We start from the raw sequence: 26,736 nt of genomic DNA, 5'->3' as shown, positions 1-26,736 counted from the left end.
TTATTGTTATGTTAATCACCATACATTACATCATTAGTGTTTGATGTAGTGTTCCATGATTCATTGTTTTTTTTTTTTTAAAGATTTTATTTATTTATTTGAGAGAGAGAGAATGAGAGAGAGAGAGCACATGAGAGGGGGGAGGGTCAGAGGGAGAAGCAGACTCCCTGCTGAGCAGGGAGCCTGATACGGGACTTGATCCAGGGACTCCAGGATCATGACCTGAGCCGAAGGCAGTCGCTTAACCAACTGAGCCACCCAGGCGCCCCCATGATTCATTGTTTGTGCATAACACCCAGTGCTCCATGCAGAACGTGCCCTCCTTAATGCCCATCACCAGGCCAACCCATCCTCCCACCCCCCTCCCCTCTAGAACCCTCAGTTTGTTTTTCAAAGTCCATCGTCTCTCATAGTTCATCTCCTCCTCCGATTTCCCCCCCTTCATTCTTCCCTTACTGCTATCTTCTTCTTTTTTTTTTTTTTTTTCTTAACGTATACTGCATTATTTGTTTCAGAGGTACAGATCTGAGATTCAACAGTCCTGCACAATTCACAGCACTCACCATAGCACATACCCTCCCCAGTGTCCATCACCCAGCCACCCCACACCTCCCACCCCACCCCCCACTCCAGCAACCCTCAGTTTATTTCCTGAGATTAAGAATTCCTCATATCAGTGAGGTCATATGATACATGTCTTTCTCTGATTGACTTATTTCACTCAGCATAACACCCTCCAATTCCATCCACGTCGTTGCAAATGGCAAGATCTCATTCCTTTTGATGGCTGCATAATATTCCATTGTATATCTATACCACATCTTCTTTATCCATTCATCTGTCGATGGACATCTTGGTTCTTTCCACAGTTTGGCTATTGTGGACATTGCTGCTATAAACATCGGGGTGCACGTACCCCTTTGGATCCCTACATTTGTATCTTTGGGGTAAATACCCAGTAGTGCAATTGCTGGATCATATGGTAGCTCTATTTTCAACTTTTTGAGGAAACTCCATACTGTTTTCTGGAGTGGCTGCACCAGCTTGCATTCCCACCAGCAGTGTAGGAGGGTTCCCCTTTCTCCGCATCCCCGCCAACATCTGTCGTTTCCTGACTTGTTAATTTTAGCCATTCTGACTGGTGTGAGGTGGTATCTCATTGAGGTTTTGATTTGGATTTCCCTGATGCCAAGTGATGTTGAGCACTTTTTCATGTGTCTGTTGGCCATTTGGATGCCTACTTTGGAAAAATGTCTGTTCATGTCTTCTGCCTATTTCTTGATTGGATTCTTTGTTCTTTGGGTGTTGAGTTTGATAAGTTCTTTATAGATTTTGGATACTAGCCCTTTATCTGATCTGTCATTTGCAAATATCTTCTCCCATTCTGTCGGTTGTCTTTTGGTTTTGTTGACTGTTTCCTTTGCTTTGCAAAAGCTTTTTATCTTGAAGTCCCAATAGTTCATTTTTGCCCTTGCTTCCCTTGCCTTTGGTGATGTTTTTAGGAAGAAGTTGCTGCGACTGAGGTCGGAGAGGTTGCTGCCTGTGTTCTCCTTTAGGATTTTGATGGACTCCTGTCTCACATTGAGGTCTTTCAACCATTTTGAGTCTATTTTTGTGTGTGGAGTAAGAAAATGGTCCAGTTTCATTCTTCTGCATGTGGCTGTCCAATTTTCCCAGCACCATTTGTTGAAGAGACTGTCTTTTTTCCATTGGACATTCTTTCCTGCTTTGTCAAAGATTAGTTGACCATAGAGTTGAGGGTCCATTTCTGGGCTCTCTATTCTGTTCCATTGATCTATGTGTCTGTTTTTGTGCCAGTACCATACTGTCTTGATGATGACAGCTTTGTAATAGAGCTGGAAGTCCGGAATTGTGATGCCGCCAGCTTTGCTTTTCTTTTTCAACATTCCTCTGGCTATTCGGGGTCTTTTCTGGTTCCATACAAATTTTAGGATTATTTGTTCCATTTATTGAAAAAGTGGATGATATTTTGATGGGGATTGCATTGAATGTGTAGATTGCTCTAGGTAGCATTGACATCTTCACAATATTTGTTCTTCCAATCCATGAGCATGGAACGTTTTTCCATTTCTTTGTGTCTTCCTCAATTTCTTTCATGAGTATTTTATATTTTCTGAGTACAGATCCTTTGCCTCTTTGGTGAGATTTATTCCTATGTATCTTATGTTTTGGGTGCATTTGTAAATGGGATCGACTCCTTAATTTCTCTTTCTTCTGTCTTGTGTTGGTGTATAGGAACGCCACTGATTTCTGTGCATTGATTTTATATCCTGCCACTTGACTGAATTCCTGTATGAGTTCTAGCAGTTTTGGGATGGAGTCCTTTGGGTTTTCCACATAAAGTATCATATCATTTGCAAAGAGTGAGAGTTTGACTTCCTCTTTGCCGATTTGGATGCCTTTTATTTCTTTTTGTTGTCTGATTGCTGTGGCTAGGACTTCTAGTACTATGTTGAATAGCAGTGGTGATAGTGGACATCTCTGCTGCGTTCCTGACCTTAGGGGGAAAGCTCTGTTTTTCCCCATTGAGAATGATATTCGCTGTAGGTTTTTCATAGATGGCTTTTATGATATTGAGGTATGTACCCTCTATCCCTATACTCAAGAGTTTTCATCAAGAAAGGAGGCTGTACTTTGTCAAATGCTTTTTCTGCATCTATGGAGAGGATCATATGGTTCTTGTTCTTTCTTTTGTTAATGTATTGTATCACAGATTGATTTGCGGATGTTGAACCAACCTTGCAACCCAGGGATAAATCCCACTTGGTCGTGGTGAATAATCCTTTTAATGTACTGTTGGATCCTATTGGCTAGTATTTTGGTGAGAATTTTTGCATCCATGTTCATCAAGGATATTGGTCTGTAATTCTCCCTTTTGATGGGGTCTTTGTCTGGTTTTGGGATCAAGGTAATGGTGGCCTCATAAAACGAGTTTGGAAGTTTTCCTTCCATTTCTATCTTTTGGAATGGTTTCAGAAGAATAGGTATTAATTCTTCTTTAAATGTTTGGTAGAATTCCCCCGGGAAGCCATCTGGCCCTAGGCTTTTGTTTTTTGGGAGATTTTTGATGACGACTTCAATTTCCTTAGTGGTTATAGGTCTGTTCAGGTTTTCTATTTCTTCCTGGTCCAGTTTTGGTAGTTGATACATCTCTAGGAATGCATCCATTTCTTCCAGGTTATCTAATTTGCTGGCATATAGTTGCTCATAATTTGTTCTTATAATTGTTTGTATTCCTTTGGTGTTGGTTGTGATCTCTCCTCTTTCATTCATGATTTTGTTGATTTGGGTCATTTCTCTCTTCTTTTTGATAAGTCTGGCCAGGGGTTTATCAATCTTGTTAATTCTTTCAAAGAACCAGCTCCTAGTTTCGTTGATCTGTTCTACTGTTCTTTTGGTTTCTATTTCATTGATTTCTGCTCTGATCTTTATTATTTCTCTTCTCCTGCTGGGTTTAGGCTTTATTTGCTGTTCTTTCTCCAGCTCCTTTAGATGTAGGGTTAGGTTGTGTACTTGAGACCTTTCTTGTTTCTTGAGAAAGGCTTGTATTGCTCTATACTTTCCTCTTAGGACTGCCTTTGCTGCATCCCAAAGATTTTGAATAGTTGTGTTTTCATTTTCATTTGTTTCCATGAATTTTTTAAATTCTTCTTTAATTTCCTGGTTGACCCATTCATTCTTTAGTAGGATGCTCTTTAGCCTCCATGTATTTAAGTTCTTTCCAACTTTCCTCTTGTGATTGAGTTCTAGTTTCAAAGCATTGTGGTCTGAAAGTATGCAGGGAATGATCCCAATCTTTTGGTACCAGTTGAGACCTGATTTGTGACCTAGGATGTGATCGATTCTGGAGAATGTTCCATGGGCACTAGAGAAGAATGTGTATTCTGTTGCTTTGGGATGGAATGTTCTGAATATGTCTGTGAAGTCCATTTGGTCCAGTGTGTCATTTAAAGTCTTTATTTCCTTGTTGATCTTTTGCTTAGATGATCTGTCCATTTCAGTGAGGGGGGTGTTAAAGTCCCCCACTATTATTGTATTGTTGTCAATGTGTTTCTTTGCTTTTGTTATTAATTGGCTTATATAATTGGCTGCTCTCATGTTAGGGGCATAGATATTTACAATTGTTAGATCTTCTTGTTGGATGGACCTTTTAAGTAGGATATAGTGTCCTTCCTCATCTCTTATTACAGTCTTTGGTTTAAAATCTAATTTGTGTGATATAAGGATTGCCAGCCCACCTTTCTTTTGGTGTCCATTAGCATGGTAAATGGTTTTCCACCCCCTCACTTTCAATCTGGGGGTGTCTTTGGGTCTAAAATGAGTCTCTTGCAGACAGCATATCGATGGGTCTTGTTTTTTAATCCAATCTGATAGCCTGTGTCTTTTGATTGGGGCATTTAGCCCATTTACATTCAGGCTAACTGTTGAAAGATATGAATTTAGTGCCATTGTATTGCCTGTAAGGTGACTGTTACGGTATATTGTCTGTGTTCCTTTCCGGTCTATGTTGCTTTTAGGCTCTCTCTTTGCTTAGAGGACCCCTTTCAATATTTCTTGTAGGGCTGCTTTCGTGTTTGCAAATTCCCTTAGTTTTTGTTTGTCCTGGAAGATTTTTATCTCTCCTTCTATTTTCAGTGACAGCCTAGCTGGATATAGTATTCTTGGCTGCATATTTTTCTCATTTAGTGCTCTGAAGATATCATGCCAGTCCTTTCTGGCCTGCCAGGTCTCTGTGGATAGGTCTGTTGCCAATCTAATGTTTCTACCATTGTAGGTTACAGATCTCTTGTCCTGAGCTGCTTTCAGGATGTTCTCTTTGTCTCTGAGACTCGTAAGTTTTACTATTAGATGTCGGGGTGTTGACCTATTTTTATTTTTTTTGAGAGGGGTTCTCTGTGCCTCCTGGATTTTGATGCCTGTTTCCTTCCCCAAATTAGGGAAGTTCTCTGCTATAATTTGCTCCAATATACCTTCTGCCCCTCTCTCTCTTCTTCTTCTGGGATCCCAATTATTCTAATGTTGTTTCGTCTTATGGTATTGCTTATCTCTCGAATTCTGCCCTCGTGATCCAGTAGTTGTTTATCTCTCTTTTTCTCAGCTTCTTTATTTTCCATCATTTGATCTTTTATATCACTGATTCTCTCTTCTCCCTTATTTATCCTAGCAGTTAGCGCCCCCATTTTTGATTGCAGCTCATTAATAGCCTTTTTGATTTCGACTTGGTTAGATTTTAGTTCTTTTATTTCTCCAGGAAGGGTTTCTCTAATAACTTTCATGATTTTTTCAAGCCCAGCTAGTATCTTTAAAGTGATGATTCTGAACTCTAGATCCGACATCGTACTAATGTCCGTATTGAGTAGGTCCCTGGCAGTCGGTACTACCTCTTGTTTTTTTGTTGAGGTGATTTTTTCCGTCTTGTCATTTTGTCCAGAGGAGAATAGAATAATGAGAGAAAATGCTAACAGGGTAACAACGTCCCCAGAAAATATACTCTAAACAAATCAGAAAAGTCCTCAAGCCAGGGGAAAAGAAAGGGAAAGAAAGAAAGAAGAAAAAGAAAAAAAAAGAAAAAGAAAAAGATAAAAACAAACAAAAACAGAACAAAACAAAAAGAGAATATGATCAAATATGATCAGGCTGGTCCATAGATCAGTGCCACACACTAGATTTTGGGTGTATTTTGGTCTGTTAGAAGAAAGTGCCTCCCAAAATTTTAAAGAAAGAAAAACTTATATATGTACAAAAATAAGGATTGATATAATGAAGGGTTGGAATATGACTGTAAAGATGAAAATTATAAAAAATTTTATAAAAGGAATTGATAAGAAGTTTGAAAAAAGAAAGAAGCGGATTTAAAAAAAAAAGAAAAAAAAAGGGAGAAAATGTGATCAGGCAGGATAGTAGAACAAAACCATACACTAGAGATTTAGGGTATATTTTGATCTGTTAGAAGAAACTATCTCAAAATTTTAAAGAGAGGACAACTTATATATATATGCCAAAAATAAGGGTAACTACTATGAAGGGATAGAATAGGACTCTAAAAATGAAAAATAAAAATGTTTTTTAAAAAAGGGATTGATAAGATGTTGGTTGAAAAAGGGAAAAAGAAAAATTCAAAAAAAAAAGGACAGTTAAAAAAAAATTAACTTTGAAAGACTAAAGAATCATTGTAAAAAAAGCCATGGATTCTATGTGCATTATTCCCCTAGCGCTGGAGTTCTGCCGTTCTCATTGATCGGTAAACTTGGTCTTGGCTGGCTGTTATTGCTGATCTTCTGGGGGAGGGGCCTGTTGCCGTGGTTCCCAAATTTCTTTGCCGGAGGTGGAATTGCCCCGCCCTTGCAGGTCCGGGCTAAGTAATCTGCTCGGGTTTGCTCTCGGGAGCTTTTGTTCCCTGCAAGCTTTCCTTACAGCTTTGGAGGCGGAGAGTGAAAATGGTGGCCTCCCAATCTCCGCCCCGGAGGAGCCGAGAACTCGGGGCCCCGCTCCTCAGTGAGCCCCCAGAGAAAAGCAGTCAGTCACTCCCGTCTCCCCGGTCTCCGGCCACACTCCGCGCTCACCCGGCCTGTGACCGCGCGTTTCTGTCTCTGGCACCCGACCCCGTGTGGAGTCTCCAAACCCAGCAGATCCCTGCGGTGTGCTCCCCTGCTGCTCCTCCCGGGGAAGGAAGGGGAGTCTCCCCGGATCTGCCGCTTGTTGGGTCCCTGCTGGAGGAGCAGTGGCCCGACTGTGCCGCGGATCACGGTTTATGGCAACCCCGAGCTGAGAGCTCGCGCCTGGGCTCTGTCTCTGCAGCCGGCTTCCCCACTCCGATACCTGGGAGCTCTGCTGCACTCAGGCACCCCCGGTCTTTCTGTGACCCTGAGGGTCCTAAGACCACACTGTCTCACGAGGGTTCCACCCCCCGCTTAGCCACTGGAGCGACGTCCCTCAGCGGAGCAGACTTCTAAAAGTTCCGATTTTGTGCTCCGCTGCTCTATCACTTGCCAGAAGCGCCGACGGAGGCTCCTCCCCCGCCGTCTATCCTCCCGAATATCCCCTCGGATTCACTTCTCCGCACGTCCTACCTCCCAGAAAATGGTCGCTTTTCTGTTCAGAGAGTTGTTGCTATTCTTTTCTTCGATCTCCTGTTGAGTTTGTAGGTGTTCAGAATGGTTTGATCCCTATCCAGCTGAATTCCTGAGACCAGACGAAATCCAGGTCTCCTACTTGCGGAGAGATTTAAAAATGAAATGGAAGGGTAAGTTAAATAAGAGGTCACACATCACTTTTATTATTGATAAGGGCTGGGGTGGAGGATTTAGCTTAGAAGGAAAGCCTGATGGACCTACTAGTCCTGAGCGCCAGCCTCAGGCAGAGTTAGCCATTCATGTCAGTGCTACCTAGTGGCAAGTCTGCTTCTGGAGAAGCATAGTGGAATTTGCTCTCACTGGGTAGGCAGTGACTTCCAAAGAGGGAGAAAGGCAGAGCAAAGCAAACTATCTCCAGTATATTCTTTTCAGATTCACCACTAGAGGGTGTGTGTGTGTGTGTGTGTGTGTGTGTGTGTGTGGTGTGTGTGCGTTCACCACTAGAGGGAGGGTGTGTGTGTGTGTGTGTGCGCGCGTGTGTTGGGGAGAGAGAGGGGAGGAGGCAGTGCAGTGATGAACAGGGTTGAATAATCGAAAGGGCTGAAGACTCCGCAGGCTGCTCTCAGGCTCACTCAAGTAGGCTTTAATAAAGGTGAATGATACAGTGCTTCAGGATGAAGAAAGTGCAGATAATCATCAAGGGGATTGAAAACTTTACACAATCCCAGATGTGCTTTGTCTTCAGATTACAAACCTGTGAGATAAGGGTGTGGCGTCTTACTTTCAGGGGAGCCCAGGCACAAGTTTATACAAGGGGTCTTTTATACTACTCTGGTCGTGTAGCCAAAGTCAGGCTGTGGAGCTGATTAAACGGCATGCAAACCATCAATCTCTCCATCTTTAAACAGTATAGGCAAGCTCGGCCTGGCTACTTCCAGGGGAGTTTGGAACTTTAAATGGCACATTATAAATCACTAGCTAGCACATTCCCTCCCTGACTTGTCCATAAGCCCTGGAGATAAGCATAGAGCTGCTCTGGTTCTGCTGCAAATGACAGATTCTTTGCTTGACCAAACTTCAGTCAGGCTGCTGGACCTTCTTCTAGGTGTATCAGTGCACTTCCTTGTAAAATCCAGTTTTGGCAAGAACCCTACTAAGTCAGTTTAGCAAGAACCACTACCCGCCTTGCCCTTGATTTCTGATCATTCTGGACGTGTGATCAGGTTCGTCATCCTTTAGCACTCCCCAGTGATGTCTGATCACCCTGTCCTGTTTTCAGCAAGTATCTGTTCGGTTGCTTTAGCTAGAACCCCCCTCACCCCTGAAGTTCCTGTTTGTAGTTTTCTATCCATTGCTACCCTGCCCCTTGGCTATAAATTCCCACTTTCCCGTGCTGTATTTGCAGTTGATCCTTCTCTCTCTCCCCCACTGTGAAATCCCATTGAAGTGGTCCCTACACTTAATGCAGTGGTCCTGAATAAAGTCTGCCTTACCATCTTTAAAAGTGTCATTGGATATTTTTTTTTTCTTTTATAGTCATGGTGCCATGACTCAGATAGGTTCAGATTCATCATTGGACCCCCAGATCTCTCACCCAGGGCCCTAAGTATGCACCTCTGAAGGCTTTGTCTTCATTCCTGACTGATTGATCGGGGGTCCATTGGTGAGTCCGACTCCTGAACTATTGCTCCAGACAAATGTCCGTTGAAGCTGGTAAGGACAGATTTTGATGTTTAAGATTTTGATTGTACTCTTTGAAGCTGGGTTAGAGTCCCACGCTTTTTTGCAAGGTACCTGCTGGGCTGGAAGGTCTTCCTGGCTCCTTGTTCTGAGGGGGGATTATTCCCTGACTCCCTGGGCTGGAAGCTGCTTCCTCCTGGCTCTCTGTGAGGTCTCTCTCTTCTTTCTGTTGCATCCCGCTTCTCCCAGGGGAACTTCTCAGTCAACTGAAACCCCTTTTCTCAAACTCCTGCTGACTTTCTGCTGGGCCTGCTTCCTTTCTTACTGGCATGATTTTGCTGAGGGTAATTTGGAACTTCATTGTCCTTTTCGGGAAACTTGAGATCTCTCCAACTTGACTCCCTGTACCTCTCCCTTCCTGCTGCTTCTACTCCTCCTTCCTCCTCTTACTACCTTCAGTCTTCCCTCTAGTTTCCTTGAATGCTTTGAGATGTACATCTTCAGGCCCCTGCCACCTCCATCCGTCTGTCCACCCCTGTTGACTTTTCCCTCCCCACTTCAGCCCTCAGCTTTCTACAGCCCTTGGAACTGTAGGTGCCTTAGCCTCCATTGGGTCCTCTCAAGGGAGTCAGGTACCCCTGAAAGCAACTCCCTGAGGCTCAGAAGAGGAAAAAGAAAGGCCATTTGGAAATAGAGTTAGACAATTTGTCCACTCATGGACTTTGGAAATGTCCAGACAGCACTTAGATGTCTTTTCAGTCACTCACCTAAAATTTAGTCCATTGCCTTCATAAGATTACATATCACAGCAAAAAAAATCTTACAAGTTTCCACACTTACTGGTAGGCAGGTCACCTTAACTTGGTCCATTTGTCACAAACACAATTCGGATGAAAATACAAAGTGGAGTTAAACCAGTGAGATTGCATTACTGTTTTACTGACTCATGGCTAAAATTTTGGAATGGAAGCTATAAGATCTCTATTTGTATGTGTCTGTATGTTTATATATATGTGTGTTATAGATGTGTTGTAGTTTCCTACCTCTTGATGGTATTACCAAATTAATTTATAAATTAATTTATAAAATCCCTTAAAGGAGAGGTGCTTGGGTGACTCAGTCAGTTTAGTGTCCGACTGGTGATTTTGACTTATCTTGTGGGTGGTGAGATCGAGCCCTGTGTGGGGCTCTGCACTCTGAATCTCAGCTTGAGATTCTCTCCCTCTATCCCACCCCCCACTTTTGCCTGTGCCATGGTCTCTCTCTCTCAAATAAATAAATAAATCTTAAAAAAAAAACATAAATAAAATCCCTTAAAGGAGTTCTATTCAAATTGGCTTAGAAACTAATGAACACTTACATAAATTTTCTTAAAACTCAAGAGATATAGAAACTAACCCAAGTCTTTTCTTTTTTTTTTTAAGTTCACATGATTTGGGATAATCTTTGGTAAATAAAGCTAGCTTTAAAATTATTGATAAAATTATTGTTAAACTCTGAGAACTTCAGAGTTTTCAGCATTAAATATGTAATGCAGGTACAAAGGTTTTTTCTTCCTCTGTTTACTAGTCAAACAAACTTACGTTATTTCTGCTAGAAACTATAAATCTAACCTAAAAACAAAATGTATAATAAAAAGGAATTGCTTAGTGTGTGTCAAGCACAGCAGTTAAAAAAGACAAAGAAGGAAGAATCCTATGAATAACTTTGTAGGTTCTTTAGGTTGTTTGCATCTGTGATTTTTTTTTTTTTGATACTTGCTTGACTTGTCAAAAGGAAAAAATAACTTAAGATGATGGATGGCTAGCTTTGTTTAGTTAATGTCTTATGAAATTTTCATGAGTAATTCAAACGTAATTGTTAAGATCAAGTAAATTAAATAGATAAAAATGGGATAAAAGTTTATAAATGAACTTCTTAGTGATCATTCTGTTTTTTTTTTTTTTTTAAAGATTTTATTTATTTATTTGAGAGAGAGAGAATGAGAGAGAGCGAGTACATGAGAGGGGGGAGGGTCAGAGGGAGAAGCAGACTCCCCACTGAGCAGGGAGTCCGATGCGGGACTCGATCCAGGGACTCCAGGATCATGACCTGAGCCGAAGGCAGTTGCCCAACCAACTGAGCCACCCAGGCGCCCGATCATTCTGTTTTATAATAGGTCTCCTTAAGAATAGTTTCAAAAACCTTTTTATAACTTTAAGTGTTCAAGCTATACAAAGTTAAGTTAATCATGGATATTTATTGACTATCTAGATCTCATTTCCAAATTAGAGAAAATATTGAAACATTAATTGCTGAACATTAATTTTATTTACTTTTGGCATTTCATTTTTAATATGGTATAGAAAATCTAAGTATACTTGAATCTGTGAATAAACATGATAAAGTTGTGCTATGAAAAAGACACATGTCTGTAGGAATTATGAAATGATAATCTTAAACTTGCTATAGTATGATAGTATGTGAGTTTACAGTTGCCTGCTTCCTACTTTTCACTGAAAATTTGGGTTTCTGATGGTTAAGAATATAGTCAATATATGTAAATGAAACTACTAGGAATAATAAGGGTAAAGAAAAACTGTATAAAAGGAAAGTAAGATGTATTTTTGATAAGGAAAGGTATGAAGGACATGTTTTTGTTAAGGGGAAGAGTAATTTTTGTAAAATAGAAGGACTGGTTGTTTCAGAATGAGAAAGAAGAAAAGAGTGGGATGAAAACTGAATGGATAATAAGAAAAATTCCTTAGAGGATTTGTGGAAAAGGAAGCTTGGAAAAGGAATCTTTCCTTTTCTGGTCAAAGCTGGCCAAGATTGGATGGATTTATTTGTAGGGTTTTTAATTAATTAATTAATTTTAATTTAAAAAAATTTGCCTTAGTATTAATAGCACACTGATGTCAAACCATTATTTGGTTTTCTCTTTGTGTTAAAACAACAAAGTTTTCTTAGATTATTTGTTTGCTCTTAATAAGAAATTGTAAAAAAGGTTGATTTTCTTTACCTTTTAAGTAATATGCCTGGGAAAACAAGATTTTGTGTTTTAAAATAATTTCCTGTGCTTCATATTATGTCGATCAGTTCTTTGATTGAAAACCAGGTGTTCTCAATAGTAAGACCTAAGAATTTTTGTAACTAGGTAGCTTTCTGTATTTGCCTTTGAGATCTTTTCATGGTGACTTTGGTTAAATGGATAACTAAGGATTGTTTCCCAGTGACCTGTGATCCTGTTTAGTCAGATGATCAAACCTTCTGACCTTTGTGACAGCTTCCCCACATCAGCTCTAAAAGGAGTCTTTTTGACCTCCGATTAACGTTGAGATTTCCTAGATGACCTTTGGAAAATCTCATAGGTTTTGTCTCTCTCCTTATAAAAAGAGACATGTTTAACTAATTAGGCTTATTTAATATGTTCAATTATGTGGCAAGCATTGTCAAAAAAGTGATGATTGTACATACAATACAGGTTATGTGTTGTATGTGTTCATGAAATTGTATGATATTCATAGAAATTTGTCAATACCTTTATTGTTGAGTTGTTATCTTAAATTATTGTATGTCAGAGAAATAACAAAATGTCCTTGTCAATAGCATTGTGATGAACTCTCATCAGATCTTTAACCTCGACAATTTTCAAGTGTTTTGTCACTCACAGACAGTTACAATTTTACTGTGATTCTTTTCTAGAAGTGTTTATAACCAGCTACAGGTTAGAATGCTCCTTGATGGCATCACTTGAAAACTTTGAGAACTTGCCATTTGATTGTGTAAGAATTTCCAGAACTAATGAAGAAACTGATGGATTCATAAAAACTGTTAACCCAGGATTAAGTAAAACAAGACTTAATTATATGGACCTGAATGAACTGATGAAGAGGATTAAAATTTTTTATACTTTTTGTTTGAAATGTTGCTGGTTCTTTAATTTTTTTTCCCAAATTTAAGGAAAACCTTTTCTCTTTTCTTAAGCTAAGTGTAACTTACAGCAATTTGTAATTTATACCTTTGTAAACAACTGAAGCCCTGATCTTTCCTTCCTACCTGAGCGCTCTAGAAATTGGAAGCTCTTAGAGAGTGTTCTTATTTTCATGGCAGTATAGTTATTTATATAAATTCAGTGAAAATCTGTTCTCCTTTAACAGGATGCAACTGGAAACCTTAGTTATATCACCAAGGTTTTTGTCTGGAATGTCATATTTGAGAATGATATGCATCAGATCAGATATGACCAGACAGCTTTAAGGAACTAAGGTTGACTTTGAGGAGCCGATGTTCATAAACCACACCCCTTGGAAAAACTAGCCTGTATCTGGCTTACAGGGTTTCCTGCCTTATAGGTGGGTAAGTAAGGAAGGTCATTTCTGGCAGGTCCAGGCACCTCAGGGTATTTTGAGAACTTTGAGAAGAGAGGAATTCTCCTATATCTGTAAGCACCACAGGCAAAAAAAATCTAGTGGCGAGTTCTTCATGTGGCTTTCCCAGCCCTGAGAGGCTTTTTAAAAGTCCAATCTGAGATTACTTATGAAATGTTCCAGCAAATCAAACTCAGACCAGGGCCTATGTAGTCAGTCACTATTTTTGCTGCCCTTATGTAAATAATCAGACCAGGTTTAATGAGACTAAACTTACTTTGCAAACAGATTAGTCTTGCTTTGATTATCTTTGACAGAAATGAGGGTGACTGTAGAGAGAAATTTTTTTTGTTGCAGTAGAAAACTACAGTGTACCCTTGCCGGCTCATTTTGTACATTTTGCCAGATTTTTTTTTTTTAATTTTTAAAGATTTATTTATTTATTTATTTTAGAGAGAGGTAGAGTGAGGGTGTGTGAGCGGGGTAGGGGCAGAGGGAAAGAGAGAATCTCAAGCAGACTCTGCACTGAGTGCGGAGCCTGACATGGGGCTCGATCTCCCGACCCTGAGATCACGACCTGAACCAAAACCAAGAGTCAGAGACTCAACCGACTGAGCCACCCAGGCGCTCCTCATTTTGCCAGTTTTTCCCAAATCCTGAAATCGTCTAGTTTCCTCCAATAGCTGGCTACAATTTTCCAAATGAACATTTCCAATTTTTCTTCCTTCTGACTTGGAATCATTGAGAATTAAGACCACCCTTTTCCTGAAGTTCTGCAAGCTGAAGCTGGACAAATTGATATAAATTCAAAAAAAAAATTTTTTTTTTACCACAACAGATCATGTATGGGCAACCTTCCTGCCTCCTGCTGTATGGCCCATTCAGAAAGTTTACCAGAAACGCCTGATGCCATCACCAGAGACATTCAAACTGCCAACCAGGAAGATCTGTCAGATGGCCAACGCCATCCTCTACCATGCTTCAAGAACTTCAAATCTAAAACTTTGAGTGCTGCCCACTGGACCCAGAATCTGGGTTTCTAACTATTAATCTTTGTTTTTCTTTTATTTTCATAGCAACTGTCCTCATTAAATGCCTGACTGCTAGCCGCATCCAGCAAATGTCCTTTACTACCAAGTTCCAATAAATGATTCAGCTGATCTTAATGAACTAAAGGCATCCAGACAGAAAAACGGATTTATATTGTTCAGAGAAAAGAAGGATGTCTCTTCTTTTCTTAAACAAGAGGGGAGACTGACAAACAGACCACACTTTAGTCAGGCTGTTGAACCTTCTAGGTGCATTGGTGCACTTCCTGTAAAATCTGGTTTTAGTAAGAACTCCTCCCCGCCTACCCCATTTCTTATCCCTCTGGACATGTGATCATGTTCCTCATCCTTTACCACCCTCCAGGTGATTTCTGATCACCCTGGCCTGTCTTCAGTGAGAATCTGTTAGGTTAGTTTAGCCACACTGCCCCTCAATGCTGATATTTCCAATTAGTAATTTTCTATCCGCTGATCCCCGATACCTTGCCCCTTGGCTATAAATTCCCACTTGCCCATGCTGTATTTGGAGTTGATCCTTAGCACTCCCTCACTGTAAAATGCCATTGCTGTGGTTCCTATACCTATCACAGTGGAGCTGAGTAAAGTCCCCCTGACCATCTTTTTTTTTTTTTTTAAAGATTTTATTTATTTATTTGACAGAGAGAGACACAGCGAGAGAGGGAACACAAGCAGGGGGAGTGGGAGCGGGAGAAGCAGGCTTCCCGCTGAGCAGGGAGCCTGATGCAGGACTCCATCCCAGGACCCCGGGACCACGACCTGAGCCAAAGGCAGACACTTAACGACTGAGCCACCCAGGCGTCCGCCCCCCCGCCCCCGCCATCTTTAACAAATGTTACTGAATGGTTTTTTTTCCTTTAATGAAGATAACCCTGTCTTTCCACATATGGTTTACAGTACTGAGCTCCCTTAACGCGCAAGGGAGCTTCAGGAATCAGCATTAATTGTCTCCTCCAACTGACACAGATTTTGCCTCTGTACTTACCAGGTTAAAGCAGCGAGTGCTTCTTGTTTATATAGGACTTTTAGGAAAGAGTCAAAGCACTTACTTTTTCTTCTGGAAATATGATGTAGTGTATAACCTTATTTGTACCTTTCCTATGAGATGTATTAGAAAAATTTAAAGACATTACGTATGTTTTTTGCAACCAGCATTTTATGACCATTAGAACAAATATGCAGCCCCGCATTTTTTATGAGGAAGCAGTGCACACGATTTCAGATTTAAGTCAATTCATGAGCTTTTTGTTTTATAGTAGCTCCCTCTTTAAATAATAATTTGTCAGGTAAAAGTTTTTATTCCTGCTTATCTCTTCTAGGAGTACTGCCTTGTGAGTTGTGTTCTTAGTTGTATATAGATTAGAATAATTTTAAATGATGTGTTTTATTCCTCTTCCAGTGACCTTTTGCCCCGAGATTTTGTAGTTTATACCTACAACAAGGAAGGGGCTCTGATCTCTGACCATCCTGATGTACAGGTAATATATTTTCCTCTTGATCTTATAGCAAATTTAAAATAATTATAATTTTAAAATGAGTTCTATTTCCCATACACAAGACTGTATATTGCACTGTCACCAAGGGCCACTCTTGACATTTTAATACCTGGAGTTGTCCCAGGAAGGGAGTGGGTGGTGGGTGGTGGATGGTGGGTGCCTTTACATGGACTAGACTGTATTTTACAGTTCTCCAGGTACTCGGTAGTCAAGTGTTTTTGTTTTTAAGTCCAGGAAAAGAATCTTCTATTTAATGGTAATCCTTACTGCTTATGAAGGGGGAATGTTTGATATATTTTAACATAGGTTTAAAAATTTTTTTTTGCTGAAAGCATCTCTGAAAGCACATCTTACTTCCTTATTAAACCATTTAACTTGCCATTAGTTCTTAGTAAAGAAAAAACACTTGTATGTCCTAAGTTTTTACTAAAAACAGTTCTTTTCTGAGGAAATGTGGCCCTCTTTGCATCAGAGAACAGAGTATTCCTGAGGACAGAACTGGCCGGGAATACTTGAAATAATTGGCAGTTGCTGAATTTGGCTTTATGTGTTAATAAATTAGAGCATAAACATTTCCAGTGTCATTTGGGAAGAGTGTTTTTACAGTCCTTTTTGGCAGTTAGGTATTCTATATTTTTTTCTTTTGCATTAGTGTCCATGAGAAGTCTTTGTTCCAATTAAACATGTGTTATTTTTCTCCTGAGCTTTGTAATCTTTGGCTTGGTTGAGTGGTTTATGTTAGTTCGGCACTTCTGCAGCACTCTTCCAATAAACAGAAGGCAAACCTTTATTTTAGATTAATTACTCGTACTTAAAAAAATAAGGATACGCTGACTAGTCTTATTCTTTTCTGATTCACTTTCTGATTCCTTTATTTTAGTGTCTTATTTGTCCATTGTTTAATAACAAACTGGTAGAGCAGCTTAAACATATATGACAGCATAAACCAGATCACAAATAACCCATCTTATCTGTTCATTTAACCATTCAATTATTTATCCAGAGATTACCATGCCATGAAGCCAAAGACCACGTAGTTTAAGCCACTTGACAAAAGCAGTGATCGTAAAGGGTTGTTTTTTTTTCCCCCCCTTGGGAGAAGTTTCATGGTGTAGGTTTTGGAGATACACATTGTTTGGACTTAATCCTGGCTCTGTCATTTATTTGCTGGTCACGTTACTTTAACTTGTCTGCACCTTACTATCTTCACCTTAAAATGGGAATAATAATTACAGCTTCGAGGAGTTACTGGAAGGCTTAAATGAGTTAATACTTTTTATTTAAATTGAAGTGTAGTTGACATACAATACTATATTTGTTTTAGGTGTACAACATAGTGATTCAACATTTATATATGTTGTGACGTGATCACCATGACAAATCTAGCTCCCATCTGTTACCATACGAAGTTGTTACATGTTATTAATTAGGTTCCTTATGCTGTACATTGTATCTCCATTAAATGAGTTAATACTTGTAAGATACTTAGAGCAGATAGCCTAACCATTTTTAACTCAATAAATATTATTACTTGTTATTATTGAAAATATATATGCTTAAAACTGTTAAAAATAGGTTTTGGTCATAGAAATTTATGCAGCTGTTATTTTCAAGTAGTATTATGGAATTGTGCTTTCCTGGGTGATTGAAAAGTATAAACTAAGACTGATGAAGTCTTTTACTTGTTTCTTGGTTATTGAATATTGTTCAGATAGATGAAAGTATGTCTGTAAATTTGAGATACCAATTAAAACTTTGGTACTGGGAATTTTTGGCGTATGGCTAGATTGCCAGATATCATAATGACATTACTTTTGTTTATAAAATACAATGAAATTACACTGAGAAAATTTAAACGCTTTCCCTTATGATCTATTATTTAAGATTAAAGTAATTTGTAAAGCTATTACTTGGATTTTATCATCAGTGTCTTTCACAAAGGCCATTTTTCACAAAAAAAACTAAGCTTTAATAACCACTTTATACAAGTTACTGTGTGAAGTAAAACCCCAAATTACTTTGTGTCAGAACTTTGGGGTACCTTGCAAATGCATCAGCCAGTGTCTTCACTAAGTTCCCTAATTAATTAATACTTTTTGTTTCATCTGAAAACTATATTGGCTGCCCTAGGCATTTCCCTCTTAGAGTTCTGTGTATATTTCTTTCCCTAGTTGAGTTTTTTGCTTATAGTTTGCGTGTTTCCAAAACTGTGGCATTTGTGCCTTTACTGTAATCACACAGTTTAATTAGATGTTTTATAAACTTATGAAATATGATTTTTTTTTAAAGCTTTTATTTATTTGACAGAGAGAGACACAGTGAGAGAGGGAACACAAGCAGGGGGAGTGGGAGAGGGAGAAGCAGGCTTCCCGCAGAGCAGGGAGCCTGATGTGGGGCTCGACCCCAGGACCCTGGGATCATGACCTGAGCCGAAGGCAGATGCTTAACGACTGAGCCACCCAGGCACCCCATGAAATATGATTTGTTGTTTTTTTGAAGTGCATTGAAGGCTTTGGAAAGATTAATAAAACCAAGTCATTTAAAAAAATACCATCAAGTTGATAGATTCAGTGACCAAGTGCTGGATTTCAGTCATGTCAAATAAGAGAGCTTCTACTATAATTGAAACTAGAAACATTTAATTTTGGAGTGCCAGGAGTTACAAGTATTATCTCATAAGTGCTACCTCATTGGTAATAGTAGAAGGTATTTATTTTCCTCTAGTGAGAAGAAGGCAATATCAAAGCTAGACTTTAGCACAAAAGCACTAGAAAGAAAAACGTAAGTGGTTGTGAACTGCCCCACACTAGAAAAAGTTGTAAATGTTGAAGTTGAGCCTGTATTTTTAGCATAGAATTGTTTGTTTGTTTATTTATTTATTTAAATTTTCACCACTTTAGACTTATAGGAAACGTTGCATGAATAATATAAAACATTCATGCATCCCCTTCACCTAGAGTCTCTAAGTGTTAACATTTTACTTCATTTCCTTTATTCTTTCTTCTCTATTTTTTTTTCTGAATCTTTTAGAGTATATTGCAGATATGGTATCCCTTTACCCTTAAACACTTCAGTGTAAATTCCCCCCCAAACAAGGAATTCTTTTATGTAATCAAGTACAATTTTCAAAATTAGGAAGGTAACGTTGAAGCAATACTATTATCTAATTTACAGATCTTATTGATACAGATTTTTTTGGCCCATCATCCCAGTAATGTACTTTATGGCAAAAGAAAATCCAAGTTCATGTGCTGCATTCAGTGGTTATGTCTCTGTAGTTTCCTTTAGTCTGGAAATCCTTTGTCTTTCCTTGTATTTCATGACACCGGCATTTTTGGGAAGTACGGGCCAACTTTTGTAGAATGTCCTGCAATTTGAGATTGATGTTTACCCGTGATCAGATTCAGGTTATGTACTTTTGGCAGGAATACCACCAAAGTGATACCAAGTCGTTCTCAGTGTATCCTATCAAGAAGCATGTGCTGTGGTTAGTGTTGTTGCTGACAGTGTTAACTTTGATCATTTAGTTAAGGAATTGTCTGCCCTGTTTCTCCTCTGTTCAGTTAATGTTTTTTTTGCCTTTGTAAATGAATATTATGGTTAGACATTTTGAGACTAATATAAATATCCTGTTACTTCTCAAATTTTTACCTACTAGTGTTAGTATTTACTAGTGTTAGTATTTACTATTTTCCTGAATTAATGGTTATTATGATTGTGGTTAAAATGGTGATTTCCTAATTTCATTAGTGCTTCTCTATGCATTAGTGCCTTCTGCAAGGAAAAGTTTTCCTTTCTTAATTTTAATTATGTCAGTGTAGACTCACGATTCTTACTTTTTCATGAGTGAGATTGAAAATCTTCATATATGTGAGGGCATTTTTATGTTCTTTTGTGAATTGCCTGTTTGTGTCTTTTGCCCTATTTTCCATTGGGTTTTTTTGTTGCTGTTCCTCTAAGAGTTTTTTTTTTTTTAGTTGAGGTATAATTGACATGAATTATACTGCATTAGCTTCAGGTGTACATCATAATGATTTGATATTTGTATATATTGTGAAATGATTGCCACAGTAAGTCTCATTAATATCTGTTATACATAGTTAAAATATTTTTTTGTGCATGTGATGAGAACTTTTAAGATTAATCTCTTAGCAACTTTCATATATGCAGTACAGCATTATTAACTATAGTTGCTATGCTGTCTTTAATCTAATTTTGTGTTAATTTTTATGTATGGTATAAGATGTTGGTCCAGTTTCATTCTTTTCTATCCAGTTGTCTCAGTACCATTTATTGAAGAGACTGGTATATTCTTGGCTCCTTTGTCAGAAATTAACTGACTATATAGGTGTGGGTTTACTTCTGGGCTCTCTGTTCTGTTCCATTGATCTGTGTGTCCGTTTTTATGCCAACACCATACTGTTTTGATTGCCATCGCTTTGTAGTATAGTTTGAAATCAGGGAGCATGATGCCTCCAGCTTTGTTTTTCTTTCTCAAGAAGAGAAAGAAGTGTCTTTATTCTATGTGGTGCTTTTTGTGATTCCAGACAAATTTTAGATTTTTTGTTCCATTTCTGTAAAAAATGCCCTTGGAATTTTGATAGGATTGCATTGAATCTGTAGATTGCTTTGGTTAGTCTAGACATTTTTTTTTTAAAGATTTTATTTATTTATTTGACAGAGAGAGAGAGACAGTGAGAGAGGGAACACAAGCAAGGGGAGTGGGAGAGGGAGAAGCAGGCTTCCCGCTGAGCAGGGAGCCCGATGTGGGGCTCGATCCCAGGATCCTGGGATCATGACCTAAGTTGAAGGCAGACGCTTAATGACTGAGCCAACCAGGCGCCCCTAGTCTAGACATTTTAACAATATTTGTTCTTCCAATCTATGATCATGGATTATCTTTCTGTTTATTTGTATCTTCTTCAGTTTCTTTCATTAATGTCTTATCATTTTCTGTGTATAGGTCTTTCCTCCTTTGTTAAATTTATATCTGGGTATTTTATTCTTTTTGATGCAATTGTAAATGGGATTGTTTTCTTAATTTTTATTTTTGCTAGTTCATTATCAGTGGATATAACACAACAGATTTCTGTATATTGATTTTGTTTCCTGCAACTTTATTGAATTCATTTATTAGTTCTAACAGTTTTTTGGTGGAGTCTTTAGGGTTTTCTATATATAATATTATGTCATCTGCAAATAGTGACAGTTTTACTTCTTCCTCTCCTCTATTGAGTTTTTAATCTTTCCCCTTTGATGTTTAAGAGTTCTTTATAGTTAGGGATGTTAGTCTTCTAGCTGTGATACAAGTTACAAATATTTTTTTTCCCAATCTGTATATTGTGTTTGATTTTGTTTTTTGGTGTTTCTTTCCATGTAGAAATTTGAAAAACTTTTTATGTAGTAAAAATTATCATTTTTTTCTTTTATTGCATATATATTTTGAGTGACAGCCTTTCTCTACACCCAGGTTAAAGAGGAATTCACCCATATTTTCTTTTAGTTTTTGTATGGTTTTTATTTTTTATGTTTAGATTGTTGATTCATTTAGATTTTATTCTGATGTATGGTGTGAGGTATGGATCTAATTTTATCCTTTTCCAAATGTCTAACCAGTGGACTGAGCACCATTTATTACAAAAATCCTTGTCCCAGTTCCATATGTACTTTGGTCTATTTCAAGTCCCCAAATTCTGTTCCACTGGTGGTTCTCTCAATTCGCCACTGGTACCATACTATTTTAATTATTAAGGCCTTGTGATATGTCTTAATGTCTGGTAGGGCTAGGCTCCCCAACAGCCCCCTCCCCATGACCTTGGCTTTTTTTTAGTGCTTTGAAATGGTTTTAAAAGGAAAAAATCTCATTGTGTAGTAAAAAAAATCTGATATTAGTGATAATATGCTTGTATTTCCAATGGCCAATTTGTTGTTCAAAATTAAGGCTAAAGCCTCTTTTATTTTTTAAGATGGCTAAATGTAAAACTAATAATAAGAAAATTAATATAAATATATGAAGAAAAGAAAATCATGGGATCAAAATTACTTTTTGCCACATACTCATTTTTCTTCCCTCTTGGCAGCATTAGCTTGTCACAGGATCCCCTGCTGTGTTAGATGTCAGTTAGATGTCGGTTGCTGTTGCTTCTTGGATGACTGTGATCTAAGATTTTAAACATGACATAATGCTGTCTTGTTCTGCTTCTAGGCTTAAAGGTTATTGGGGTAGAGCTGTTTGTACTTAGTATCCTCTGGACTTCTGCCTAAACAGTTGTGTACTTGTAGGGTCATAATAGATAGTCCAAAGAATGCCATTGATATTGTAAGATGCCAGTGATATAAACAAAATTATTAGTTTACTGACCTCAAATAATTTTGTTAGCTCTGTAATTTCTGTGATGAATTATAGCCATGTAACAGTATTTGAAGATAATACAGTTTTTATTGTTTAGAATCATTGTCATTATCGGGGCTATGTGGAGGGAGTTTATAATTCATCGATTGCTCTTAGCGACTGTTTTGGACTCAGGTAAGGAATTTTCTGTGTCACCTTTTTTTTTCTTTCTTCTATTTCTTACCCTTTTACCTATCTCTGTTTCTAAATCAAGTCATTTTGAGGGACTTAACAAAATTAGATTTTACTTTGGTATTGCTGAAGATCTTTAGAGCTATGTATCGGGTATCATTCTGGACATGTTTATTTAAGAAAATATTACAGTTGATGAGTTTCAATATCTAAAGAGAAAATTTTGTTGATTTGAGACTGCTAAGTAATTTTTGCTATTTTAAAAAGCATACTTTTAATTTCTGTAGCACTCTATAAAATTTTCACCTATCTTCTTTCATCTAAGTCTCATAATACCTGTGAAAAGGGGCTCACTCTCTCCATATTTAGGTGATGAGCAAACTGAGGTTCAGAGAAATTGTACCACATATCAAGTAAAGTGATAATAATATTAAAATTATATTTATTGAAGGCCTGGCAATATGATGCTATGTGCTGGCTCGTTGGTTACGTGACTGATTGAACTAATAAATATTATTTTAATTCTCAAACCAGCTGTATAAGATGGCTATAATTATCTCCATTTAAGTAATAACACGGAGCAGTTACTGTGTGTCAGGCCATCTACTGAGTACTTCACATTTATATAATAATTTAGTTTTCAGAACAACCCCATGTAGAATAAAGTAAGGTAGAGGTTAAGTCATTGCTGAGAGTCCCACAGCTAGGAGGAAACATTTGGGATTCCAATGCTGGTTCTCTGGCTCTAGACTCCATACTTTTAGCCACTATTCTGAATTAACTTCCATTATACATACAGCAGTCACTTGGAGAGGTTAACTGACTTTTAGGGAGTGATATTAGTGAGTAGCAGTCTTGAGTTTTAAATTTACGTCTGCATGACTCTAAAACCTAGTATTTTTCTCTATACCATACTACCCTTTCTTATACATGTTAAGAACTAGGATTTGAATTCAGGTTTTCTGATTCCTTTTCCTGTGTATTATTTTCTTCATTCTTAAAAATTGTGTATGTGTAATGCGATACTTAGAGGATTGCTGCATATAGAGAATGTGAGTTACGGGATTGAACCCCTGCAAAACAGCTCTCGTTTTGAGCACATCTTTTATCGAATGGATGATGTCCACAAAGAGCCTCTGAAATGTGGGGTTTCCAACAAGGATATAGAGAAAGAAACCATAAACTATGAAGAGGAAGAGCCTCCTAGCATCACTCAGCTACTTCGAGTAAGGAAATATATTTCTTCATGGCTCGGACTAAAGTGTTAAAAAATCATGTATTTATGTATTAAACCAATACTTATTATTGTTATGTTTTTTCCAACTATGTGCCAGACATTTTGATAGGTACTAGGGGATAAAAAGATGCAGTTCCTGCCACCAAGTGCAGTCAAGCTTCTGTATGTTTTAGAATCAGGGCTTAAATCTTAAAAACTTATATTTCTTTTTATTACTGTTACATAATAGTCCATTATATTGTCTTTCAGAGAGCAGTACAATTTTTTTATTTAGATACCTTTTTTTAAAAATTTTTTTTTTTTTTTTAAAGATTTTATTTATTTATTTGACAGAGAGATAGAGAGCACAAGTAGGCAGAGTGGCAGGCAGAGGGAGAGGGAGAAGCAGGCTCTCCACTGAGCAGGGAGCCGGATGCGGGGCTCGATCCCAGGACCCCAGGATCATGACCTGAGCCGAAGGCAGCCGCTTAACCGACTGAGGCACCCAGGCGCCCTAAAAAATTTTTTTATTGTTATGTTAATCCCTATACATTACATCATTAGTTTTAGATGTAGTGTTCCATGATTCATTGTTTGTGCATAACACCCAGTGCTCCATGCAGAAGGTGCCCTCTTTAATACCCATCACCAGGCTAACCCATCCTCCCACCCCCCTCCCCTCTAGAACCCTCAGTTTGTTTTTCAGAGTCCATCAACTCTCATGGTTTGTCTTATTTAGATACCTTTTACACAAACAAGAATAGTGATTTTTGAGCCCTAGATCAGGGAAAGAGAGAACAATTGAGAGTTAAGACATTAATTATTTCAGATGTCTTCCAGGAACACTTGTATCCCTATTTTGAGTCTTCATTAGGATTCCCTGCTTACTCATGACATGGGGCTCTTAGATTGAAATGTTTCTAGGAACAGGTCAACTTTAGTTGTGGGCACTGTGCCTTTCTATAAGATACTGCTGTGTTGGAAGAAGCATGTGCCTCTTCTAGTATGTTTTCATACGAGTTTATGGCATTATTTTCATTGCCTCTCGCTGTGCACTCTTTTGACTGTTGGACTGTTCTTTTTTTTTAATTTTTTAAAATTTTATTTATTTATTTGACAGACAGAGCGAGAGAGGGAGCACAAGTAGGGGGAGTGGGAGAGGGAGAAGCAGGCTTCCCGCCAAGCAGGGAGCCCTATGCGGGGCTTGATCCCAGGACCCTGGGATCATGCCCTGAGCTGAACGCAGACGCTTAACGACTGAGCCACCCAGGCACCCCTGTTGGACTGTTCTTTTTTAACTTTAATCATTGGAAAACTTTTAAATTTTTGTCGAATTCTGTACTTTACATGAATTTCTGAAAATCACTGAACTAGTCATTTTTTGAAGCAGCAACCTTGTCCTCACTCCTGCTCTGGGTTATTATATTCTTGCAATATTATAATTATTACCTTTGTTTTTCCACTTTTAATGTAGTAGTGGGGTTTCCCATTAGAGTGTGTGTGAGTATGTGTAGTTTTGATATTAGAAAATCAGTAATTCTGCTTTGGAAATTTGAATACCTCATATTATCATTAACTAGAATTTTTCTTAGACTAGTACAGAGAGCAGATAGCACTTTTTTAGAAAAAAAATGTTTTTGGCTTTATTGATCTGTGTGAAGTAAAATAATTTTATCATGTTCTTAGCAGACCTGAAATAAGAGATTAGAGATGAGGGTAAGGCCGCTACCTATGAAACACATGTAGTTTTTGTTTTTTTTTAAACACGTAGTCTTATAACTTTTTTTTTTCCTTTATGATGTTTGTTTTTTTGACAGAGAAGAAGAGCTGTCCTGCCACAGACCCGATATGTGGAGCTGTTCATTGTCGTAGACAAGGAAAGGGTAGGATTGGTGACAGTTTTTCTTCTTTTTCATGAAAAGCAGATGAGAAGTGAGCATCCCATGAAGGAAACATAAAATATAATATATTTGTCTTGATTTTTCTTAAATGTAATTTTAAAACTAAAATGGCTTTTTTCTTTTAAACATGCTTGATGTTCATAATCCCACCAGAAGCTGAACATAGCAAATGAGAATACCTCTAACTATTTTTTACTGGTGATTTTTCCCTCCCTGTTCTTTTGGGTGATTTGCTTATGCAGACTTTCTTCATTGCCCTTCAGTTAGGGTCACCTTTTCAGATGACTTTAAAGGACTGTGATGAAAAATCAGCTAATCAGATACTGCTTTGTTGCCTAATGAAATTGCTTTGCTTTTTAGAATTTCAGCTAACTTACATATACTTCACTATAAGAGGCAGAAAATTCTGGGTCGTGGCATGCTTTAGAAGGGAATAGAGGAGAATAGTTGATTTTAGCATTTACTATTAATTTCTGTGTCCAGGATAACACCAGGGATTTTCCTTATTCATATTTAAGAATTGTGCTTAACTTAGCTAAGAAAAGTAATGGGTCTATTTCAGCATTTACAGGGTTATCAGTTTTAGATACAGCTGTTATATAATTTAACATATAGATTATTTGAAATATTTTGTCTGACTTTTACTTCAGCTTTGTTGTTTGTGTGAAAAGAGTTATTTGTAGAAACTTAGCAATATTGGCAGTTCCTTTCTTATAAGCAGCAGAGACCGTTTAGAGGATTTTTATGGTTTAAAAAAAAATCCCTTATTGTGTATAGGTTGGAAATAAACAAGCTGTATTTATTAACAGATAGAAACGTATTCAGATTTGTTCATTATAGGTTCATTACCCTCAAGTGGTAGAAGGAAAAAGCACAGGGAATATGACCAAGCATGAACTTTACCCTGATAATGGATAAAAAGTTTCTGGAGAATGTTTGGACAAGTCAAAAATAGAGATTTGAAGTGTTTTTATTGATTACTCTCTCCAGATAGATTCATTATGTACTGGTGGAAAATGGTTCAAAATAAGAATGATTCCATTTTATCAAACCTTATCAGATATATTAAATTTTTTTGTTTAGGAGTATCATCATAAAATGTGTGACTGATAAAAGGTCTGATTTATTCTGATATTAATGCTCTTATCTTAGAGCAAAACCATACATTCTTTTTAAAATTTTCTTTTCATTAGTTATTTAGTTGGTTGTATTAAAATAATGTTAAAATGGACATTTGGATTTAGCCAGGTCTTGAAGAAAATCATCAGTCATATCAGCTGTTTGTTTTAATATAGTTAAACTTTTAAATATCTGTTTTGTCTACATATAGTGTCTGTTGGTGAACATTGGTTAATCTCTCATTAATTTAGTCCAGAGCTTAGAAATTGTTTATTGGTAATGTCTTTAGCC

At 37.8% G+C, this 26,736-nt stretch overlaps 1 protein-coding gene across 1 annotated transcript in view; it reads left to right on the top strand.

Moving 5' to 3' along the window:
- Nucleotides 1-26,736, top strand: part of ADAM9 (ADAM metallopeptidase domain 9) — a 158,157-nt gene that overhangs the window by 17,500 nt on the left and 113,921 nt on the right. Inside the window, exons 4-7 of the mRNA XM_032413360.1 lie at nt 15,590-15,668; nt 22,136-22,212; nt 23,240-23,435; nt 25,243-25,308. Coding sequence (XP_032269251.1) covers nt 15,590-15,668; nt 22,136-22,212; nt 23,240-23,435; nt 25,243-25,308 — 418 coding nt within the window. The remainder of the gene's footprint in view (nt 1-15,589; nt 15,669-22,135; nt 22,213-23,239; nt 23,436-25,242; nt 25,309-26,736) is intronic.

The sequence above is a fragment of the Phoca vitulina genome, unplaced genomic scaffold (genome assembly GCF_004348235.1).
Source record: "Phoca vitulina isolate PV1807 unplaced genomic scaffold, GSC_HSeal_1.0 scaffold15, whole genome shotgun sequence".
NCBI classification, from domain to species: domain Eukaryota; kingdom Metazoa; phylum Chordata; class Mammalia; order Carnivora; family Phocidae; genus Phoca; species Phoca vitulina.
The sequence above is the reverse complement of the archived record's forward strand: the minus strand, read 5'-3'. Positions and strand labels throughout refer to the sequence as shown.